At 41.7% G+C, this 22,648-nt stretch overlaps 1 protein-coding gene across 1 annotated transcript in view; it reads left to right on the forward strand.

The window, feature by feature from the left end:
• Positions 1-22,648, forward strand: part of LOC134355948 (synaptotagmin-B) — a 425,398-nt gene that overhangs the window by 306,642 nt on the left and 96,108 nt on the right. The window contains exons 4-5 of the mRNA XM_063066488.1: positions 3,522-3,641; positions 18,829-18,996. Of these exons, the coding sequence (XP_062922558.1) occupies positions 3,522-3,641; positions 18,829-18,996 (288 nt within the window). The remainder of the gene's footprint in view (positions 1-3,521; positions 3,642-18,828; positions 18,997-22,648) is intronic.

A 22,648-nucleotide genomic window follows, 5' to 3' on the forward strand; every position in this document is an offset into this window, starting at 1 on the left:
CCATGACATAAAGCGCTTCTACGATGCGCTTAAGGCTGTATACGGACCCCAGTCCTCCGGCTCCTCACCCCTCCTCAACGCAGATGAGACGCAGCTGCTGACAGAGAAGAAGCAGATTCTGGATCAGTGGGCTGAACACTTTAACAACGTCTTTAACCACCCTGCTGACATCAACGACGAGGCCATTGCCCGCCTGCCCCAGGTAGAGATCAACAAGAACCTCGACACCCTCCCCACAGTAGATGAAGTCAGGAAGGCAGTGAAGCAACTCTCCTGTGGCAAAGCACCAGGATCCGATGCAATCCCTGCTGAGGTATACAAAGCAGGAGGCCCTGTCATGATGCAAAAGCTGACTGTACTCTTCCAGTCCATGTGGAAAAAGGGACAGGTCCCGCAACAGCTGAAAGATGCCAGCATAGTCCACATCTACAAGAGGAAAGGCAACCGCCAGTCTTGCGACAACCACCAAGGCATCTCCCTCTTGTCCATTGCGGGGAAGATTCTGGCCCGCGTCCTGCTCAACCGCCTTCTCCAACATCTTGAGTAAGGTCTGCTCCCAGAAAGCCAGTGCGACTTCCGTGCTGAACGTGGGACCGTGGACATGATTTTTGCTGCGCGCCAACTCCAGGAAAAATGCCAGGAGCAACACAGCAACCTCTTTGTGACCTTTGTCGATCTAACCAAGGCTTTTGATACGGTCAGCAGAGAAGGCTTGTGGAAGATCATGGAGAAGTTTGGCTGCCCCAGCAAGTTCGTCACAATCGTCCGGCAGTTCCACAATGGTATGATGGTGAAAGTTCTGGATGATGGCGACGAGTCGGAGGCCTTCCCAGTGACAAATGGCATCAAACAAGGCTGCGTTCTTGCCCCGACTCTGTTCAGTATGGTATTCTCTGCCATGCTGACAGATGCCTTGCATAACTACGAAGAAGGAATCCACATCAGGTACAGGACTGACGGCAGGTTGTTCAACCTTAGACGCCTGCAGGCAGTTACAAAGGTGCAAGAGACTGTCATCAGAGACTTCTTGTTTGCTGATGACTGTGCACCCAACGCCAGCACAGAGCAGGAGATGCAGCATGAAATGGACTGCTTCTCACAAGCCTGCGACAACTTCGGTCTCACTATCAGCACCAAAAAGACCGAAGTTATATACCAGCCTGCCCCAGGAAAGCCATACCAGGAGCCGCGCATCACGGTGAAGGGCCAGAACCTCCAGGCAGTCGACAACTTCACCTACCTGGGCAGCATACTCTCTCGTGCAGTGAACATAGACGCTGAAGTCAACAACAGGATTGCCAAAGCCAGCACCGCCTTTGGGAGACTCCGTGAGAACGTCTGGGAGCGGAGAGGACTCAGCCTTACCACCAAGCTGAAGGTCTACTGTGCAGTGGTCCTTACCACCCTCCTTTACGCCAGCGAGACCTGGACTGTCTACAGCAGACACGCCAAACAGCTCAACCACTTTCACCTGAGCTGTCTCCGCAGACTCCTCCACATCAGGTGGCAGGACAAAGTCCCCGACACGGAAATCCTGGAACGAGCTGGGCTCTGCAGCGTCTACACCCTCCTGCTGAAAGCCCAAGCCAGGTGGGCTGGACATGTGGTCAGAATGCCAGACAGCCGATTGCCTAAGCAGCTGCTGTACGGAGAACTATGTCAGGGCAAGCGCTCAGTCGGGGGGCAGAAGAAACGTTACAAAGACTGCCTTAAAGCATCCCTCAAAGGCCTGAGTGCCGACATCAACACGTGGGAGACGCTTGCCCTCGACCGTCCAGCTTGGCGCAGCAAGATCACCACAGGAGCCCGTGCAGCTGAAGTCAGGCGCATCATCGAGGCACAACGAAAGCGTGCTGTGCGCAAGGCCCGAGCAGCATCCACTGCCACGACAGCACCCACCCACTTGTGTCCCACATGTGGGCGAGCCTTCAGGGCCCGGATTGGCCTCATCAGGGACCCACAGCCACCAATCTCCCATTTGACTTTGAAGCCATGGTCATCTTCGACTACGGAGGACGAACAACAACAACAAGTGCCTAAAACTCTTGCACAGTACTGTATTTGTCAATTTGGAGTGGAGAGCAAGTTTGTAAATCTGGATGGAACAGAAGGTGTTGGGAATTCTGAGGATGGAGCTTCTTGGGAGGAGTATAGGATAGGTGGCAGTGAGGGAGTGCCATGGGTGGGGGGGTGACATGGGTGCAGGCACACCCAGCCCTGAGACACCAGACAAATCATTTGATTCCAAACAATTGGTTTATTGATCGTTACAAAATGTCCCTCAGGTGCTTCCCGCTCTCTTCTCTCTCCCCTCTCCCTTACCCTTTTCCCAATCATGATTCCCCTCCTCCTGCCCCCTTCCCTCTCTCGATGCACAATAGGAGACCCATATCAGAATCAGGTTTATCATCACTCACGTGTGTCATGAAACTTGCTGTTTTTTTTGCGATAGCAGTACAGTGCCACACATAAAATCACTACAGTACTGTGAAAACGTCGCGCAGGCGCAAGGGTTTTGCATAGATAAACAATTTGGTCGCTGAGCTGCAGGGCCTGTTTCGATGCTATGTAACTCTATAAATCTATAATCTTTTTCATGGTGGAACCCTTTGATTTGAGATATAGATTGGTCAAAGGAACACAGCAACCAACTAATTCCTCAAATGTAAAACTCAATAGTATTAAAACATGGATTTATTAAAATATCATTCATAATTGGTAAATGTCTGAAAGACAGTTTTGATCAATGATAGACAAAAGCAATTAATCCCTCTTAAACCTTCATGCACAGATTGTAACATGGAAACCATGGAACCACAGAGGCAACTTTGAACTAAAAAGCTTATGCGCATTGCCACTAATGTATTGTGGTCTTAAGATTTTTAATGGTTAAGTCAAGGCATGTTGTGCGGCAATTTAAATATGAATGTGGTTTGTAGACTTGAAGTTAAAGGAATGAAGGAAAATATAATCAAAACTCTTTTAATGACTCTTGTATTGCCTGCTCTCTTTGAAGCACATTATCATCTGCACGCCTGATTATTAATATTCAGTCACATTAGCTTTCCTCAGATCTGCTCTGCAAAATCACTCAACCATTGAAATAGTAGATTGCCTTTTGTGGTCCATGTTTCTAGTTCAAATGTTTCAAAAATCAATAGCAGTCTCAAGATAATGTCATAGAAATTTTTCTGAATGCTGTCAAAATTCCACATAGTTCTTTCGTATTCAGCTCGTAACTAAAGTGGCAGTCTTAATTGATCCATCAACCAGTAAGGAAAAATTCTGTCAGTTGATTAAGGCTAAAGCACTTTGTATTTGTACAAAGCAATTATTGGTCTTGAAATCACTTGTCCAAAAGCTAGCAAAAGGCATACTCTACTTAATCTACTGCCTTCCATATGAGGGTTAAAGAATTAATTTACTTACATTGGCATTTCTACTGCCCAAATATTGCAAAGCATTACGTACCTCTTAAAGAAGCCCATTCAAGCTTTGCTTCCTCCTTGCAGGTTAAACAGGATGATGACGATGCAGAAACTGGTTTAACTGAAGGTGAAGATAAGGAAGAGGAACCAACGGAGGCAGAGAAACTAGGAAAACTGCAGTTTTCATTGGATTATGACTTCCAGAGTAATCAGGTGAGAAGTTAGTGTTCATTTTTCACCAGAATTCCAGAGTATTTTCAAATGTTGTCAAAATTCATTCAAATTAGTTTATCTTTGAGTCATTAAAATTTCAAGTTAATTAGTCGGTTGAGGATGTTATTTTATCCAAGGAGCATAAGAAATTAATGGTTTTGGTGCCCACAACTCAATAATTTATTTTTGGCCTAAGCAGAGCACAGTGACCCAGGAGAGGTGTTTGAGATCTATGCCTTTCTTCTGGGAGATGTGTTCTTTGAGTTGGTGCTGACATATTGGCTGTAATTTGGATCTTTTCTTGCAGGATAGTTTATTGCACAGTTCTTGATTTCCTTCTGCAGTGAACTATAAATCATGTTTGTTTCTAATGTTACCTTTGAACCTTAGTTCTTTTTTTCCATTTGTGTTGTCCACCACTATTCCCCCAGCACTAAAGCTGATAATGGTTTTGAGTTCCTAGGGATCTATCAGCGATGGTCACATTCTAACAATTGAAGGCTGAAATATGGCTTGCATGATTTCAACCTGTTCTTCGCTCTGTATTTGAATCAGACCCCAAACAGCACCTTAAACAGGGCTTCAGTTGGCTGATTGCTAAACTCAACTGTACTTGAAATCTATTTACTTGTTTGTGCTCCATACTCTTTGATGCCTTTATCCAGTAATAAATCTATTAACCTTGGTTGAGCAAAATGCAATTGACCTTAAATTTACAGACCTTTGGGGGAGAATGCTACAATATTCCACAACTTTTAGTGTGCTTCTTTATTCAAAGAGGCATGAAAATGAAATTCTTTACTATATGGAATAGTTTGAGGAAAGTATGTAGAGGCTTTTGAGGAGTACCTAAGTAAATATATAGGGACAAAGGGAGAGAAAGATCATATTGATATGAAGCAACAGAGTGAAGGGCATGAAGATGATGGCATCTGTCTGTCTCGAAGGACAATGGAAGTACTTTGTGACCTCTCCAAGTCACAAGCCTGGGCGGAAGTTATGGAGATCTTGGAATGCCCAATCATCAAGATTCCCCTCTCAGCATCACTGGTGTAGTCCAAAGGAAAGCTTATGAAGCTTTACATTTGGCACCAGCTTGGCTGCAGGAGCTGCCAGAAGGATGTTCAATGACGTCCAGCCGCCTTAGGGGCTTCACTCCAGATTTTCTGTCTGGGTTTATTCTCGTAGTCGTCGTATCTCCCAAGGTTGCCCACAAAGCAATGGGGCTATTTACCCATAGCTGGGGATCTGGTTCATGAGCACCAGGGTGTGTCTACAGGCCGGTGGGCCTGTGGCCTAAGTGTGCAAGGACCAGACATCTTCCCCATTTTCTGTAGTTCAGTCTGAGTCTGAAGGGTGTTCAGTTTCTGTTTGTCGCCAGTCAGGAGACACTACATGAGTCTTGCTGTTGGAGAGGCTATTTACTGGCAGGGAGAGACTTATGCATTCATCTCTCCTTTTGTGAGACTGCTAGCCAGTGTGGGAGATGAAAGTAAGAGCGACAGGGACTGCACTATGTCACAACACCCACATGACACAATCATTCGAAGGGTATAGAGCATTACCAAGAACATAATGGTACTAATAGAATATGTAGTCCCAGTTCTATCTTCTGGTTATGTTCTAGTTTTCTACTTCCCTTCACTGAAGAATATTGTTTCTTCCTGCTGCAGTTAAGAAAATACACATTTTGATTCTGCCAATCCTTAATCTTCTAAACTCAAGGAAATATAACCAACCCATCTTAATGAAAATTACAAGTTATCACTTAAATCAGAAGTATAATTCTACTGACGCCACATATTATACTGTGTCCAAAACCAAAATTTATTATCGAAGTACTGTGCATATATATTAACAAATACAACTCTGAGAACCTGTGGGCATATGCAATAAATCCATAATAGAATAATAACCATAATAGAATTGACAAAAGACCACACCAACGTGGGTGTTTTTTCAGTGTGCAAAAGACAACAAACTATGCAAATACAAAAAGAAAGAAATAATAATAATCAATACATAGGCAATAAATATCAAGAACGTGAGATGGAAAGTCCTTGAGAGTAAGTCCACAGATTGTGGGAACATCTCAATGCAGGACGTGTCAAGTTCAGTGAAGTTATCCCCTTTGGTTCAAATCCCTGTTGGCTGTGGGGTAATAACTGTTTTTGAACCTGGTGGTGTAAACCCTGAGGCTCCTGCACCTTCTTCCTGATGGCCTGGTGGTGGGAGCCCCTGCATTTCATGCATTTCCAATATATCCTTCCTGAGATTTGTTGCCCAAATCTGAATGCAATATTTAGCAAATGATCTGTCTAAGGTTTTTTAAGTGGTAAAACATGTCTAACTTCATTTCCTTACACTGAACTATGTCTTTCAGAGTTTATATTCCTTTGGAACTTAGTGTTTTCATCTATAAATCTTACTCTGCCGCCAGACTTGTTACCAACTGAAAAGTTAGGTATACGACTTGCTCTTCCTTCCTGTTGAAAGGCTGAGCTGTAAATTCTAGTTATGAGAGTATCAATACTCGTCAGTTACTCTCCAATCAGAAAAGATACTTTTTACCCTTTACTCTCCATGTCCAAAATGCCACTGACCATGTCACAAGGTTACTGCCAATTTTGTGCTTTTCATTCTGGTACTATCATCCAATACAGAACATACCATGGCAGTCCATATGGGTGGCAAGCTAGTGTAGGATTAGCACATCACTTTTCAAAGCCAGTTAGCAATCAATGATTGGTGTTCAATTCCCGTTACTGCCCATAGGCAGTTTGCATGTTTTCCCCGTTATAACAAGGGTTCCGTCTGGGTGTACCATATACTTCACACATGCTGAATATATACTGCAGGGTTAGTGACTTACGGGAATGCCATGTTGATGTCAGAAGTCTGGTGACACTTGCAGGCGGCCCCAGCATAATGCATGCTAATCTGATTTGATGCAAAAGGCATGTCTCACTGTGTTTCAATGTTTGATATACGTTTTGACAAGGAATGCTAATCTTTATATAAATATTGGCAGGCACTTCCCTATATGCCATACCAATGATCACCTCAAAATAAGTTTATACAAGCATTAATACCTACATTCCTCCTTAGAACACCTGGAGAATAAAGACACATACATAAGGCTCTTTTTCATTGACTACAGCTCAGCCTTTAATACCTTCATTCCAAATAAACTGATCCTTAAGCTCCGGAACCCGGGCCTTAGCACTCAGATCTGCAGCTGGATCTTCAGCTTCCTCACAGACAGGACCCAAGCTGTAAAAATAGGGGACAAGCTCTCCTCTACAATCACTCTGAGCACCGATGCCTCACAAGGGCTGTGTACTCAGCCCCCTGCTGTACTCACTGTACACCCATGATTGTGTAGCCAAGTTTCCATCGAACTCAATATATAAGTTTGCTGATGACACAATTGTAGGCCATATCTCGGGTAATGATGAGTTTGAGTACAGAGTGGAAATTAAGAACCTGGTGGCATGGTGTGAAGGCAATAACCTATCCCTCAACGTCAGCAAGACGAAGGAATTGGTTGTTGACTTCAGAAGGAGTAGCGGACCACACAACCCAATTTACCTTGGTGGTGCGCAAGTGGAACAGGTCAAAAGCTTTAAGTTCCTCGGGGTCAATATCAAAAATGACCTGACTTAGTCCAACCAAGCAGAGTTCACTGCCAAGAAGGCCCACCAGCACCTTTACTTCCTAAGAAAACTAAAGAAATTTGGCCTGTCCCCTAAAACTCTCACTAATTTTTGTAGATGCATCGTAGAAAGCATTCTTCTAGGGTGCATCACAACCTGATATGGAAGTTGTCCTGTCCAAGACCGAAAGAAGCTGCAGAAGATCTTGAACACGGCGCAGCACATCACACAAACCAATCTTCCATCTGTGGACTCACTTTACACCACACGCTGTCGGAGCAGTGCTGCCAGGATAATTAAGGACACAACCCACCCAGCCAACACACTTTTCGTCCCTCTTCCCTTCGCGAGAAGGCTCAGGAGCTTGAAGACTCGTACGGCCAGATTTGGGAACAGCTTCTTTCCGACTGTGATAAGACTGCTGAACGGGTCCTGACCCGGATCTGGGCCATACCCTCCAAATATCCAGACCTGCCTCTCGGTTTTTTTGCACGACCTTACTTTTCATTTTTCTATTTTCTATTTCTGATTTATTGTTTAAATTTTTAATATTTACCAATTTTTATTATTTTTAATATTTTTAATATTTAATTTTTGTAATCCAGGGAGTGTGAAGTGCAGAATCAGATATCGCTGTGATGATTGTACGTTCTAGTATCAATCGTTTGGCAACAATAAAGTATAAAGTATAAAGTATAAAAGTCTTCACAAACTCTTACCTGCTTCCTTAGAATTGGATTGGAGTGGGATGCTGAGCTTACTTTCTTTTTTGTCTAAAGTGTTACGTACCCCGTAAATGGGTTGCCAAACCAGCAGAAATGGACCACTTAGTTAAAGTCTGGATTACTGGAACTAAGAAAGTTTTATTAAAGGAATAAGTAACAAAGTACTCTAATCGTAAGGATATAAATGCAACAGGTTAGCAATGATAAAACACACATGTACACAGAACTAGGATAATAGGAATCAAACAAGCTCTATTGCAGTCTAGGGGTAAAATGATCAGTCTCAAGTGACACAAAGTTCAGTTCAGTTGAGTACAGTTCACAGTAATCGCTGATGTGCCGTTGGAGAGGGAGAGAGTGAATATGCAAATTCCAATTCAAACAGACCTTTGTTCTTCGCAATTAGCTTTTGGGAGAACACTTTTAATGTCTTCTATGGTCACCGACTGTGACCCCTCCGCTCTGGACACGACGGTTCTTCCGCGGTGAACCCGGCACCCTGGCAAGGGCGGACACACACACCAAGTTCCCGCCGATCGTACCTTTTCACCCTGTGCGTCTATGGTTGGTCCTGCGACCCGACCTTCAAACACTCACCAACTTGTGGGGGCACACCGCACTTCCAGGGTCTCGTTATCTCGTGATCTTGTGGTGTGTGTCGTGCCTTAGCGAACCTGTTCCTTTTATCCCCCTGCTGGGGTATCGCCTGTCCAACAAAATTCAAACAGTTCAGGTTCAAAGCAACCGGTCAAACAATACTCGGAACTGTGTCTCTTTTCGTTAATCTCTCACCTCTCTCATTAACATTTTGAACGCTTCTCCCTTTGTCTCTCTTATCTCTCTCATCAGCATCAATCTTCTGATAACTTGGTTTTTCATCACAAAAGGCAAACTAACAGCAACATTAAGTAATCTAAGGTACAGAAAAGATGTACAAAAATCCTGCCAGGATTGGAGAGTTTAAGTTATAAAGAGAGACTGGATAAATTAAGCCTGTTAACCTGGAGCAAGGCAGGCCTAGTAGAAGTGTATTAAATCAAGTGGGGCATAGATAGATTGCGTGGTCACTACCTTTTTCCCAAGGTAGGTAGGAGGGTCTAAAACTAGAGGATATCGGGAGATTAAAGGGACAAGGTTTTCACACGAAGAACGATGAGCTGCCAGAGGAAGACAGGTACTGTTACAATGCTTAAAAGGCAGGTACATGGATTAGAAAGGTTTAGAGTGATACGGCCAAATGCAGGCAAGCAGGACTACTTCAGGCATCTTGTTTGGCTTGGCTGAGTTGTGTCAAAGGACCTATTTCCATGCCTCGTAACTTTGTGACCCTAAATTAACATGCTGTGAAAGTCCTCTAGCAGCTTAAACCTCCATCTTATTTTCTGCTTTAGTTTAAATATTAAAATTTCAATTTGATAAGCTGATATCAGAGTGTCTTCATTGACCTCAAGGAAGCACAGTTGAACACACTTAGAACATGATGTATTTGGAGCATCCAGCCAAGGACGATTTGCACCCCATAGTATTCAATGGCATAACCTCATCATAGTGGCCATTGGAATTAAGTTTGATGAAGTCTCTTGTAAGGATCTTTACTGTGATGACACTCAATAAAGCCTTGAGATGGTGTTTCACAGTATACTTCTGATCTGGACCAAACCTAATCCTAACTAAAATCAGACTAAAGTAAAAACGACAGTATCCTCTGGATAGTGTTAGAAAGGCAATTGCTGTTAGTTACTGCATGTAAAGATGTAGATGATATTTCAATAACTAAATGCTTTAAATATTTAGCTCTATGCCCAACAGTTTTAGTTCTAGCATACAATATAATAATGCATTTTGTTAGGCTACACTAATAAGTGGCAAGCATTTGGTCCTAAATAGTACAGTCAATCAGATTATTGACAGTATAATAAAAACATGCAATTCCATTCTTTTATTCCAAATTTCTGTTTTCTCTGAAATGCATAGGTCCCTATTGCAGTCAGAGCAATGTGACTGGATTGATTTTTATTACTTTGTTTAAATGAAATTCTTTCTGAGATCATGATTCTGTTAGCTTGTTTAACCACACAGAATATCACAGCTGTGCCCATCTGGTCATTTGAGGAGGCTACTTGCTGGAGTTTAACCTTCTTCACCCTGTAGGACAGGGTGATAATGGAATTGAAATGTTCTAATTCTATTTCCATTTTTCTTGGGGGCTTCCAATGAACAACCAAAGCAACCAATCAAAAGAGGGAAAATATACATTAACCTCTGTAAATTGGGTTCCCATAAGGCACTTTGGAACCCCGTCACATTTCAACAGCCTAGAGTAGAGAGCACACTTGCTGTGGAGTTTCTGCTCTGTCAAGCCTTACTGGACACAAAAGGCCCAAATTTAAAATATGGAAATCATGAAAAAAGATCTAGTGCATTTCCAACATATATGATCAATAAACTGTTTTTGGGCTTCCTGCTAGGTACAGGTATAGATAATAACCAATGTTTCAATGAGAAGCCCCAATGTCTCCTTCATCACTGATGAAGATGACAGAGATTGTCATCAAAACATTGGTTATAATCAATACCTGTACCCAGCTGAAAGCCCGAGAAGTGTTTATATGGAAATCATGTTTATAAAGACTGGAGAAGCAGCCCTCCCATGATCTCCAAAATTAAAACCAAGTTTACTGCCCCTCCAGACCATCTTTTGCCATATCAACCAAACCTCCTACACTATGTCAACCTACTTTTACTGCTTAATATTAACATCTAGAATTGCATATACTGCTCAATATTAAACTAGGCTTGAACCATAGAGCAACAATGGACAAACTCACAGTACCGACAGTTTGATGCAATGACAACTGGTTGGAGAAACATAGAAACATAGAAAATAGATGCAGGAGTAGGCCATTCGGCCCTTCAAGCCTGCACCGCCATTTATTATGATCATGGCTGATCATCCAACTCAGAACCCTGCACCAGCCTTCCCTCCATACCCCCGATTCCCGTAGCCACAAGGGCCTAATAGGAGAGAAGCCAATTTGCTCCTCCAATCAACCTCACAATAAGAACTTTCCTCCTGAGGTTCACTTACATGGATTGGCCAAAAGGGATCAGATACCAGAACTGATCTTCCTTCTAATACAATAAATGTTATGGCCAAGTCACCTGACGATTTTGCCTGACTATCCTCATCTGCTCCGGGTGGCTCACTCTTGTACCAGAGAACGATTTTGTGTCCACTAAAACCTCCTGCAGAAACAATAAGATACCTACTTTATTGAAGGAAAATCAAAACTGTGCAAAAAATTACATTGCATCAATTCTGCCTGTTCCAGTGTTGCCTTCAGCACTGGAATTGCTGCACTCTTCCAACCTATAAAATTAAGAATGTTCAGTGCACAGCATGATCTCTGCAAAATGGTTCATTTAAAAATAATCAGCTTTCTCTTGATATTGTACAATGTGTGAACTCAATATTATAAACACATAACACCAGAAAATCTTACTCAAAGACAAATTAAGAAGGAACTCTTTACTTCATGTTTTCTGAAAATACTTGAAGACTTACCACAGTTCTTTGGCATAGGCTGCAAATTTCTTCTCTCCTATTTGCCAGTAGGGTGGCATTCTAAGACTACTACGATACCAACACTCAGCATGTTAGAAATGATAAAATTTACATGTGTCATTTTACTTCTTAGTGGGAGAGCTGAAGTTTGCAATTTAAATTGTATTCCATCCTATTATTGGGTATAATGATATTTGCATTGCATTATGAAGCTGAAATGTCATTACATAAACCCAATGCTCCAAAACTAAATATCACAACAAAGTCATGCCTTTGGCCTCAACCTTGAATTCTGCTAATGTGCTCTATTCTTCCATTGTTATCCTAATTTGTGTTTATAGTTGATTTTCAACCAGTGATAGTTAACCTTTTACTCACCAAGACCCTTACTCTAAATCTGTATCAGAATCAGGTTTAACATCACCTGTATACCTCACGAAATTTGTTGTTATGTGGCAGCAGCGCATTGCAATACATGATAATTTTTTAAAGCTTGAACTAATGTGTATGTGTGTGTACATAAACACATTATATATCCATATAAATTAAAAAGTTAAATTAAATAAATAATGCAAAAAAAATTAGTGAGGTAGTGTTGATGGGTTCAACGTCCATTGAAAAATCTGCTGGCAGAGGGAAGGAAGCTGCTGCTAAATCACTTTGTGTGTTTGTGTGTTTGTGTGTGCCTTCAGGCTCCTGCACCTCCCTCCTGCTGTGGCAAAGAGAAGAGGGCATGTCCTGGGTGATGGGCATCCTTAATGACGGATGCCGCCTTTTTGAGGCACCGCTCTTTGAAGATGTCCTGGATGCTGGGGAGTCTAGTGCCCGTGATGGAGCTGGCTGAGTTTATAATTTCTGCATCTTATATCAATCCTCTGCAGTGCCCCCACCACCACCCCCCATACTAGCCAGTGATGCAGCCAGTGTACATCTGTACAAATTTGAGAGTGTCTTTGGTGACGTACCAAACCTTCTCATACTCCTAATGAAATATAGCCAGGATTGTGCCTTCTTTGTAACTGCATCGATACGTTGGGTCCAGCATAGACCCTCAGAGATACTGACACCCGGGAACTTGAAATTGCTCTCTCCTTCCACTACTGATCCCTCAATGAGGAGGGTATGTGTACTCTCATCTTATCCTTTCTGAAGTTAACAATCAATTCTTTGGACTTACTGATGTTGCATGAATTGTATTTCACAATTCTTCCATCTTTTCATTATCATCTGCCTTCAAAAATGAATGTGCTTTTTTTTCTTCCAACTTTTTTCTTGCACAGCACTTCACCTGAAATTTAATTTTTTCATGCTCAATATTAATCTTTTTCTCATTATGTGATGGTATGAGATGACTTATTAACGGGATACACACCGTAGTGTTTGTCCACTAAAGGCTATGACAACTGCTCTGCGCATGGCTGTAAGAAACTGCAGAGGGTTGTCGACACAGCACATCATGGGAACCAGCCACCTCTCTATGGACACTTTCTATTCTTCTCGCTCCCTCAGGAAAGCAGCAGGCATAATCAAAGATCCACACACCCCAGACTTTCTCTCTTCTCCCTTTTCCCATCATCTGATACAAAAACCTGTAAGGATATACCATCAGGCTCAATGTACCTCCACAATCTTCGTCAGCACAGGAGCACCACAGGGACGTATGGTTAGCCCCCTGCTCACTTTACACCTCTCAGACAATGTCAACAAGACCATGGAACTGATTGTGGACTTCAGGAGAGGGAAATTAGAGGTCCATGAATTCATCGGAAAATCAGAGGTGGGTAGGGTCAGTAACTTTAAATTTCTAAAGTCTGTATCTCAGGGGACCCATTATAGCACCTCAACTTCCTCAGGAATAGATTTGGCATGTCATCGAAAACCTTGACAAACTTCCATAGATGTGTGGTGGAAAGTGTGCTGACTAAGTTGCATTATGGCCTGGTAAGGGAACACCAATGCCTTTGAGTGGAAAATCCCACAAAAGAGAGTGGATTCAGCCCAGTATATCACGGGTAGAATCCTTCCAACTATTGAGCACATCTACAAGAAACATGTCCACAGAAAAGTAGCATCCATCATCAGAGATCCTCACCACCCAGGCCATGTTCTTTTCTCGCTGCTGCCATCAGGCAGAAGGTACAAGTGCCCCAGGACTCACACCAGCAGGTTCAAGAACAGTTACTACCCCTCAGCCATCAGGGTCTTGAACAACAGGGGATAACTACACTCATTCTATTTCTGGTGTTCCCACAACTGATGGTCTCACTTTAAGGACTCTTTATCTTGTTATTTCACATTCTCATTATTTATTGCTATTTATGTATATTTGCATTTGCACAGCTTATTGTTCATTAATCCTGTTTACAGTTATGTTTCCATAGATTGGGTAAGTATGCCCGCAGGAAAATGAACCTCAGGGTTGTATGTGGTGACATGTAAGTACTCGGATAGTAAATTTTTCTTTGACCTTTGAAGAACAGCTTCTCTCTCAATGGCACCACACTCTTGAATAGACCTTGCAGATGGTCTCTTGACCTCACAATCTACCTTGTTATGACCTTGCACTCTAACATTTACCTGCACTGCATTTTTCAATAGCTTTTACACTTTATTCTGCAGGTTTACCTTATCCTAACTCAATACACTGTGTAATGATTTGATCTGTATGAACAGTATGCATGACAAACTTTCAACTACATCTTGCTACATGTGACAAGAAACCATACGAATGCCTGCTGAGCTTGTTCCAAGATAGTGATTGCTTGCAGTGCAGTTGTACAGGCTACCATGTGGCTAAGTGTGTAGGTAAGTACAATACTGAGACCTATTATACATTTGAAGAGTGGCAGGGTCATTATGTCAATTGGCATGCAGTGCTGATTTTGTCAGAGGGGTCTCGATGCTCTTGGAGATGCTGTCAAAATTCTGGGATTCATAGATTGGACTGTAGTTCAAGCTAATGGTAGTTCATATTTTCCTCTTTCAGTTCCACGTTTTTTATCATGTTCTTGCCCATTCTTTCTTGTTACGGAGGTTTGGGAGATCTGTCAGTTTTTGTATGAGGGAGGGGTTGGGGGTGCTTGGGGTTTGAAAATTTTTCTTTTTCTTTTTGTGTGTTGGAGGGGTTGATGTCTTTCTCTCAAATATTTACATGGTTTTCAGCAGTCTATGGCTACCTGGAGAAGAGTCAAAATTCAGGATTGTGTTTGTACCTTGATAATAAAATGAACCTTTGAACTGTCAAATTGGACATTGGTGCCCCAGCTACTCCCCTCTCATAAAGTTTGCAAAATTGAGCACATAAGTAGCAGCTGGAAGTACCCCAACCAGAGCTATTTAATCAGTCAACAGCCGCCTCTAGGTAAATTAGTGATTAGTAACAGTTCTTGTTACCAATCAACATTTACCTTCTTTCTGCCTTTCTGGTCTGCAGGAAGAAGCTAGCCAGCTGCAAAGGATTTTGCTGTTGATAGTTGCTCTCAGGCTTGAGTGAATTAGTAGATATTCCAAAAGATTACTGCATGGGAGAACGCACAGCAAACGTGAAAGATAGCACTTGGTGCTGGTGCCGGAGTAAGCTGAGAGAGACTGGCTTCCAGCTGGCAGCACTAGGTGCATTAGGACATTTTCACAATGTGAATATCTCAATGCAGATGTCTTCCTGAGGAATGAACACTGCACCTGGCTATCAATTCCATAGATATGTCTGCAATGATGACAACAATTGTTTTGCATTTTAGGACTTTCATGGTAAATGATGGGGCCTTGGGAAGTGCTGTAAAACACAGGAACCCAGGGGTTGTAAGAATATAGCTCCCTGTAAGTGATGAAACAGGCAGAAGGCGGCTTTTGGCATGTGGCTTTATCATATTCTATATAGACACTTGAATGTTATATGGCAATTGTACAAGATGTTGGTGTGGCCTTATTTAGGGAAATGTGTTGAGTTTTCATCAGAGAGATGCCATTAAGCTGGAAAAAGTGCAGTGGTGATTTACAGGGATGTTGCCTGGGTTAAAGGTGCTCTGTTATAGAGTGAGTTTGGGCAGGCTAGAACTTTATTCCTTGAAGTGCATGAGATTGAGAAGTGACCATATAGAGGTGTATAAAATCTTGAGGGGCATACAGTAAATATTGTGAATGCATGTAGTTTTATTGGCAGGGGTAGATAGTCAAAATATAGAGGGCATAGTTTTAAGGTGAGAGAAGAAAGTTTTAACAGAACCTGGAGGGCAGCTTCTTCACATATACTGAATGAGCTACCAAAGAAAAGGGTTAAATAAGGCACAATAACAACATTTAAAAGACAAACAGGTACATGAACGAGGAAAGGTTTAGCAGACAAAGAGACTGGCTTACATGGAGATCATGGTTAGTATGAGCAAGTTGGGCCTAAGGAGCTATCTCTGTGCTATTTGATTAGATGATCTTATCGCCCCCTCCTAGGATGTAAAGTGATGTGGCTACTCTTACCGACTGCCTTCGATCTGCCCCGTCTCTCAAAGTGCATCACTTTTCATAAAAGTTAATCGGGGTACGTGGTGAAATGTCTTTGGACAACAGTAAAAGAGGTGGCCACGTATACAAGCTGAGGCTTGCAGCAGCTTTATTTGCGTGAGAGTGCACTGCTGCATGAGAATGATATCTGGAAATCCTGACTGGCAGTTGGTTAAATTGCTCCGGTTGGTGTAATTTATGTGCAAGTTTATAAAGGGGAGGGGAATAGCTGAACAAGCTACAGTTCGACAGCACCAGCAAACCAGTAATGCATGCCAATTGATGTAATGATCCAGCCATTCTTCAAACTTATAATTGGTGTCAGTACTGTGCTTAGCAACCACACTACAAGCAATCACCATCTTAGAACAAGCTCAGAAGGTAAGTGAGCAGCACTGATTAATCAAGCAGTGCCTTGGGCTCATGTTATGATGCAGCACTTACGGACGGGTGCATTCAAGAAGCTTTAACCACGAATGAGGTCGTTGAACTTCTGCAGCACAACATCCTGGTCTTGGCGACTGGGCGCATGCTATATGACAGCACAGCTCACTTCCCTCCTCCTGTCCTCCTGCGGAGAAAGGAAATTATTCCTCCTCTCTGACTTCTGCAACAGGGTCTCCAGTGTATCCTCAGTATACTGTGGCATGAATCTTCTATCTACACCAAAATTACTGGTGCCTGATTCCTTTCATGTATCATCCAAAGTAGACATATTTTGCTCTCATTCAACGTTGATGAAACCTATCAATACTGCACGCAGGTCAAGTCTGCTCTCACCCACATTGTGAAAAGATTGAATGGTTGTAAGGTTGATAAAAATTCCAGAATATGTACAGATGCACCCAACTTTAAAAATTACAGGCTGGTTTTCACACAGGCTAGTACAGTAAGTGCTGGTCCTGTGTGACATTCATCCCTTCTGAAGCAATGAGCTAATTAGTGCTGGCTGCAAAAGGAATGGTTTTAATGAGCAGATAGTCTGCTTTCTGGAGCTGTCCAATTTAACTCTTCTGAAGTGTTTTTTTAATGCAGGTTGCTGAGGGGAATAATCTATTAGGGGGGAAAATTGCAGCTGGTGCAGAGCATTGATATATTTCATCAATACTTTAAAATGAAGGAAGAGCAAAATATGTCCACTTGGAACCATCAAACCTAAACAGTAAGAACACCAGTAATTTAGGTGTATATATCCAAGTTAAATGAATGATTAGATGCCACAATATTATTTTCCAATAATCCCTTGTGATTTGCCTGCAGTCTTGGCTACAGTACAATAAGATGTGATTTGGAATTAGTTTAAAGGGGGAAAAATGGCTCGTCCACAGTCATTAAGGATATACACTGTGCAGGAATCAATATATCCACAGCATTCTGGCTCCATTTGCTGCCGTTGGTGAGATTTGCCCATGTAATGTGTGAAATATCATTCTTCCCGCAAAGGTAATGGAACCATTTTTAAGACATTGTCGAGTGAGTAACAGGCTATGTTACAGTGCGGTAACGTTATGGTTAGCACAACACCTTACAGTACTGGTGACCCAGGTTCAATTCCTGCTGCTGCCCGTAACGAGTTTGTAGGTTCTCCCTGTGACCGTGTGGGTTTCCTCAAGGTGCTCTGGTTTCCTCCCACCGCCCAAAAATATACTGGTTGGTAGATTAATTGATCATTGTAAATTGTCCCATGTTTAGGCTTGGGTTAAAATGGGGAATTGCTGGGTGACATGGCTTGAAAGGCCTATTCCTCACTGTATGTCAGTAAATAAATAAATTAAAAGTTGGTTACATTGAAAGTATTCCTGATAAACTGACAACCTGCTATTGTCTTATTATAGCCTTGTTCAGTGACTTCGATATCTTGAGGAGTAAAAAAAATCTTGTGAAATTTGGCCAGGTTATTTGAGTCTACTTTTTATGTTATCTGCCTCCTTGCATGTTTTCTATAGATTCGTTTTTTAAATTGTGCTTGCCCCGTTGAAGGCACCAAGTGTCAGAAGAGAGCCATCTAAAATTCCCCACATTCCCACTTCATTAAAGAGCAAGTGGATCCTGCTCAGTTTAATGGTACAGCTCAACTGTCTTCACTGCAGACCCTCAATGTCAGTTCACACATAACAATACCTTTCATATTTAGTGAAGCCACGAGGCAAATGTTTCTTCCCCTCATGGGAATGAGTGAGGAATTGCAGATAGATTTCTTATACCTTGATACTTAATTGGAAGACAGGAAGGTATTGGTCCATTTTGGGACCTTTTACATTGGTATTGCAAGAAAAGGAACTAATACCATGTTACATTTCTAAGATGGAGCCTATTATGACAACGTGATATCCTTTCTCACCGTTTATTGTTATTTTATCAATTTCCCTTATCTTTGCTGCTAATGCTTTACTGATTGGCTTTCCTGTGACTATGCTACCCTCCTGATGAAGGATCTCAGCCCGTAACATCAACTGCCTATTGCCCTCCATAGATGCTGCCTAACCTGCTGACTTCCTCCAGCAATTTGTGGGTGTCGCTCTGGATTTCCAGCATCTATGAAACCTTTTATGTTTGTGAAGAGATGCTCTGCTGTTTACAATGCATGCAGACTAATATGTAAAGCAGAACACTAGTCAAATGAATCTGAGCAATAATTACATCTGTTCATCCAAGTTCCCCTTGAAAGTCTTGCCTTCTGCCCTCCTTCACTCTGTAATGGTAATCACATCAAGATTGACACTTTCTTCATTCCTGTTTTACAGCTAACAGTGGGAATTATTCAGGCAGCTGAGCTCCCTGCGCTGGACATAGGTGGAACATCTGACCCTTACGTTAAAGTCTTCCTGCTCCCAGATAAGAAGAAGAAATATGAGACAAAAGTTCAGAAGAAGACTCTAAATCCTACCTTCAATGAATCCTTTGTATTCAAGGTAATACTTCCTAGCAAGCGGTGATGCATTGAATAGCTTTCTGTCAGTCTTAGAGGTCTGTGTTATTCGTTTTTACTGTTAAATACTTTCCGATAGCATCCAATGGATATTGCATAATAAATCCATTGAGATTCAATGGTTTTAATTACAGCAGAAATTATTGACACCAGCCTTGAACCTCCTTTAAATACAATTTCTGAAATGCTCTTTTTTGTATACAAGTAAACAACATCTACTTTGTTGTTCAATTATTTAATTCTGAACACTCAGAAGTCACAATCCATCACTAACTTCAATTCCACAATAACCATTGCTTATGGAGTTTAGGTGAATACTGATTCAACGTATAATAGGTGAACATAATGGTCTCATGTATATTTCCCACTCGTTATCATAGATTAATCGACCTGCAGTTCCACTGTTACTGTCACTTCCCTTTTAGTTGGCACTCATCATCACAATTATTTATTCTTCAGAATTAAATTAGAATTTTAGATTAGGTTTATAGGTAACTCCACCTCCAACTCACCCCCAATTTAGTTTATACTATGCAATGATACAAGTACTTCTACATCGTCTAGTGTATTGTGTACTCCAGTATCCTGTGTTGGATTGTTGTGTTATTACGAATCATTTTATCTATTTAGTGTGTTGGCGCATGGCCAAGTGGTTAAGGCGTCGGTCTAGTGATCTGAAGTTTGCTAGTTTGAGCCTCAGCTGAGGCAGCGTGTTGTGTCCTTGAGCAAGACACTTAACCACACATTGCTCTCCGACGACACCGGTGCCAAGCTGTATGGGTCCTAATGCCCTTCCCTTGGACAACATTGGTGGCGTGGAGAGGGGAGACTTGCAGCATGGGCAACTGCCGGTCTTCCATACAACCTTGCCCAGGCCTGCACCCTGGAAACTTTCCAAGGCACAAATCCATGGTCTCACGAGACTAACGGATGCCTATTATTATCTATTTAGTGTACAATGGCTATTGTCATTTAAGAAATTTCCTCTTTATTGTCTTTTTCCTATGAAGATGACTTGCTTCAACTCCCATTCTGATGCAGTTTAAGAGTTTTACGTGCGATCTGCTGACTACCACACATGTGCCAGGTGATGCCTAAGGGCGTGGGTGAGTGGATGGTTTGGGATGTTGTACATTTCCCTCCATGTGCTCTCACCACAGAGATCTGAGACGCTCAGTATATTCCCAGTTGCCTCATTTTAAGCAATCACAGGCCAGGGCTTCCCAGGAGGTGGAGAGAGGGTTCTCTTTCTTTCCCTCAAGGAGATTTTTGTGGTCATACTTGAAATGTTTTCTCCGTCCTATTAAGAGCTTGGAGTAGTGATGTCATTATGGTAGTCTGGTGCTTGGGATGCAGATAATGTGACCCACCCTTTGGAATTAGATGAGCATGATCAGAGCCTTTATGCCAAAAATCTTTTCAGGTACAATGAAAAAAGACTTGCAACAACATCACAGGCACATATAAGCAACATTCACCAGAAAAAAAACACAAACTGAAATTATACATGATTTTTAAAAGAAAATACAATTAAAACAGTCCATTGTAATGTGAAGTGGTCATAGTGTTCCTAAACTGTGAATATTAGGGCTTTCAAAAAGTAATTACTAGGCAGAAAATGAATGATTACAATCTTGATTCTCCAAACAATCTTATATCAGACTGCAATTCATATTTAGCTTTAAAATCCAATAGTTTCATTAGTATCCTTTCTGCCTCAGGTTTGTTGTCAAATATGGCAAGGAATTAACATACTCAAGGATATCGAAGTACATTTTACTCCTATTTATCAAAGTCAAAGTTGTAATCATGTTACCTATTTACTTTTCCTCAGTTAAACTGAAGCATTTGAAAAATTGTGCAAAACGTCTTCATTTTGTCACTGGTGCTATGTCTTATTCCTGAGGATGAAGATAAATCGAACACACTGCCACCTGTAGGAGATTCCAACACACATCAACATCACCAAAAGCCAAATTATTCAAAATATTGACATTAAGATAACAGATCAGTGATGTAGCCAGCACCTTTCTCAAATGACTATTAAATGCCAATATGTATTAATGTCACAGTACCCACAGCCCTATTCACATCTATTGAAATTAAAATGGTTCGAGAGAGAAAGAGTAGCAAATCATTTTAGTCATAGTCATAGTCATACTTTATTGATCCCAGGGAAAATTGGTTTTCATTACAGTTGCACCATAAATAATAAATAGTAATAAAACTATAAATAGTTAAATAGTAATATGTAAATTATGCCAGTAAATTATGAAATAAATCCAGGACCAGCCTATTGGCTCAGGGTGTCTGACCCTCCAAGGGAGGAGTTGTAAAGTTTGATGGCCACAGGCAGGAATGACTTCCTATGACGCTCTGCGTTGCATCTCGGTGGAATGAGACGCTATTGATTGTAACCTTTTGGCATAGCAATGTCACAGCAGCAACCTTCTTTAGTGGAGGATATTTTCAATCTCAAGGCTGTGGAAACAGCAGTATTTTTTAACTGCAAACATTACACTGTATTACTTGAGGAATTTGCCATGTATAACATGTCCGCAGAGGGGTTACATGCTTGATGTTACTTGTTGCATGACTTTCAGATAAGGGGAATTAAGTTTATCATAGATTGCCAGGGCTAAATGTGTGTGGTAGTACTGACTGTGAATTATACTCTCCTCTGCATAATTCGTTCCTTTCTCTTCACTGAAGTTAGTTAAATATGACTGGTAGCCAATACTCAAGTATGCATTTAGCCCTCTCTATATTCTTTTTCATATTTTCTCTTCCCACCTTTTTACCCAAGACAACAATCTTTGGTGGGATGTTGGTTTAAAAGAACCATTCTACTTTGACTGGGCGCATGTAGTGTTGACCCTCAGGCCCAGCGTAGAACACACAGCAGCCCATCAGAGACAATCAACTCTGACATATGCTATTCACACAGATGTTGCTGGATGGGAATCAGGATTGGTGATCCTGGTGAATGCCTTTCCTTATCCTGAGCCCACGGCTGATGAGGAAAATGATAACATTCCCACTGTTAACCCCAGTATAAATGATCCGTTCAGTATAGGTGATGGGCTGCATATGACGCCCTTTCCAGCCTGCAAGATCAAACTTCATCACACGGTGGAATAACAGTTCACTTCTCTGGTTTTCATACCGAGTTCCAGACACTGGAAGCACGTAATGGGAATTCAGCTCATTTATAGGCCTATGATTTCCTGACCATGAAGTTAATGAGGCGTTTACTCAAATTCTTCATATGTGTTCTCAGTGTGGGAAGTTCTGCAGAGGGAGTACTAAAACTGAAGATTTATTCAACTATGGTCTCATGAATGATAAATCGTTTTGAGCTGCGATGTGCCAAATCAACAGAGTTAGCCCCTATGGCAGTGTTATGGTAACAGTGAGCTATAGATTACGACATACAAAACAATTCCCCATAGACTACTAAATTAATGGCACCTGATTTCCCTCTGCATATTAGCAATGTATGTAATCCATATACAACCTTGAGATTCATCTTCTTGCAGGCAGCCACAAAACAAAGAAACACAATAGAATCCACAATAAACTCCCCATAACGAGACCGGCCAACATCCAATGTGCAAATAAGGAACAAATTGAGC

Source organism: Mobula hypostoma, chromosome 13, assembly GCF_963921235.1.
Source record: "Mobula hypostoma chromosome 13, sMobHyp1.1, whole genome shotgun sequence".
Taxonomy (NCBI): Eukaryota; Metazoa; Chordata; class Chondrichthyes; order Myliobatiformes; family Myliobatidae; genus Mobula; species Mobula hypostoma.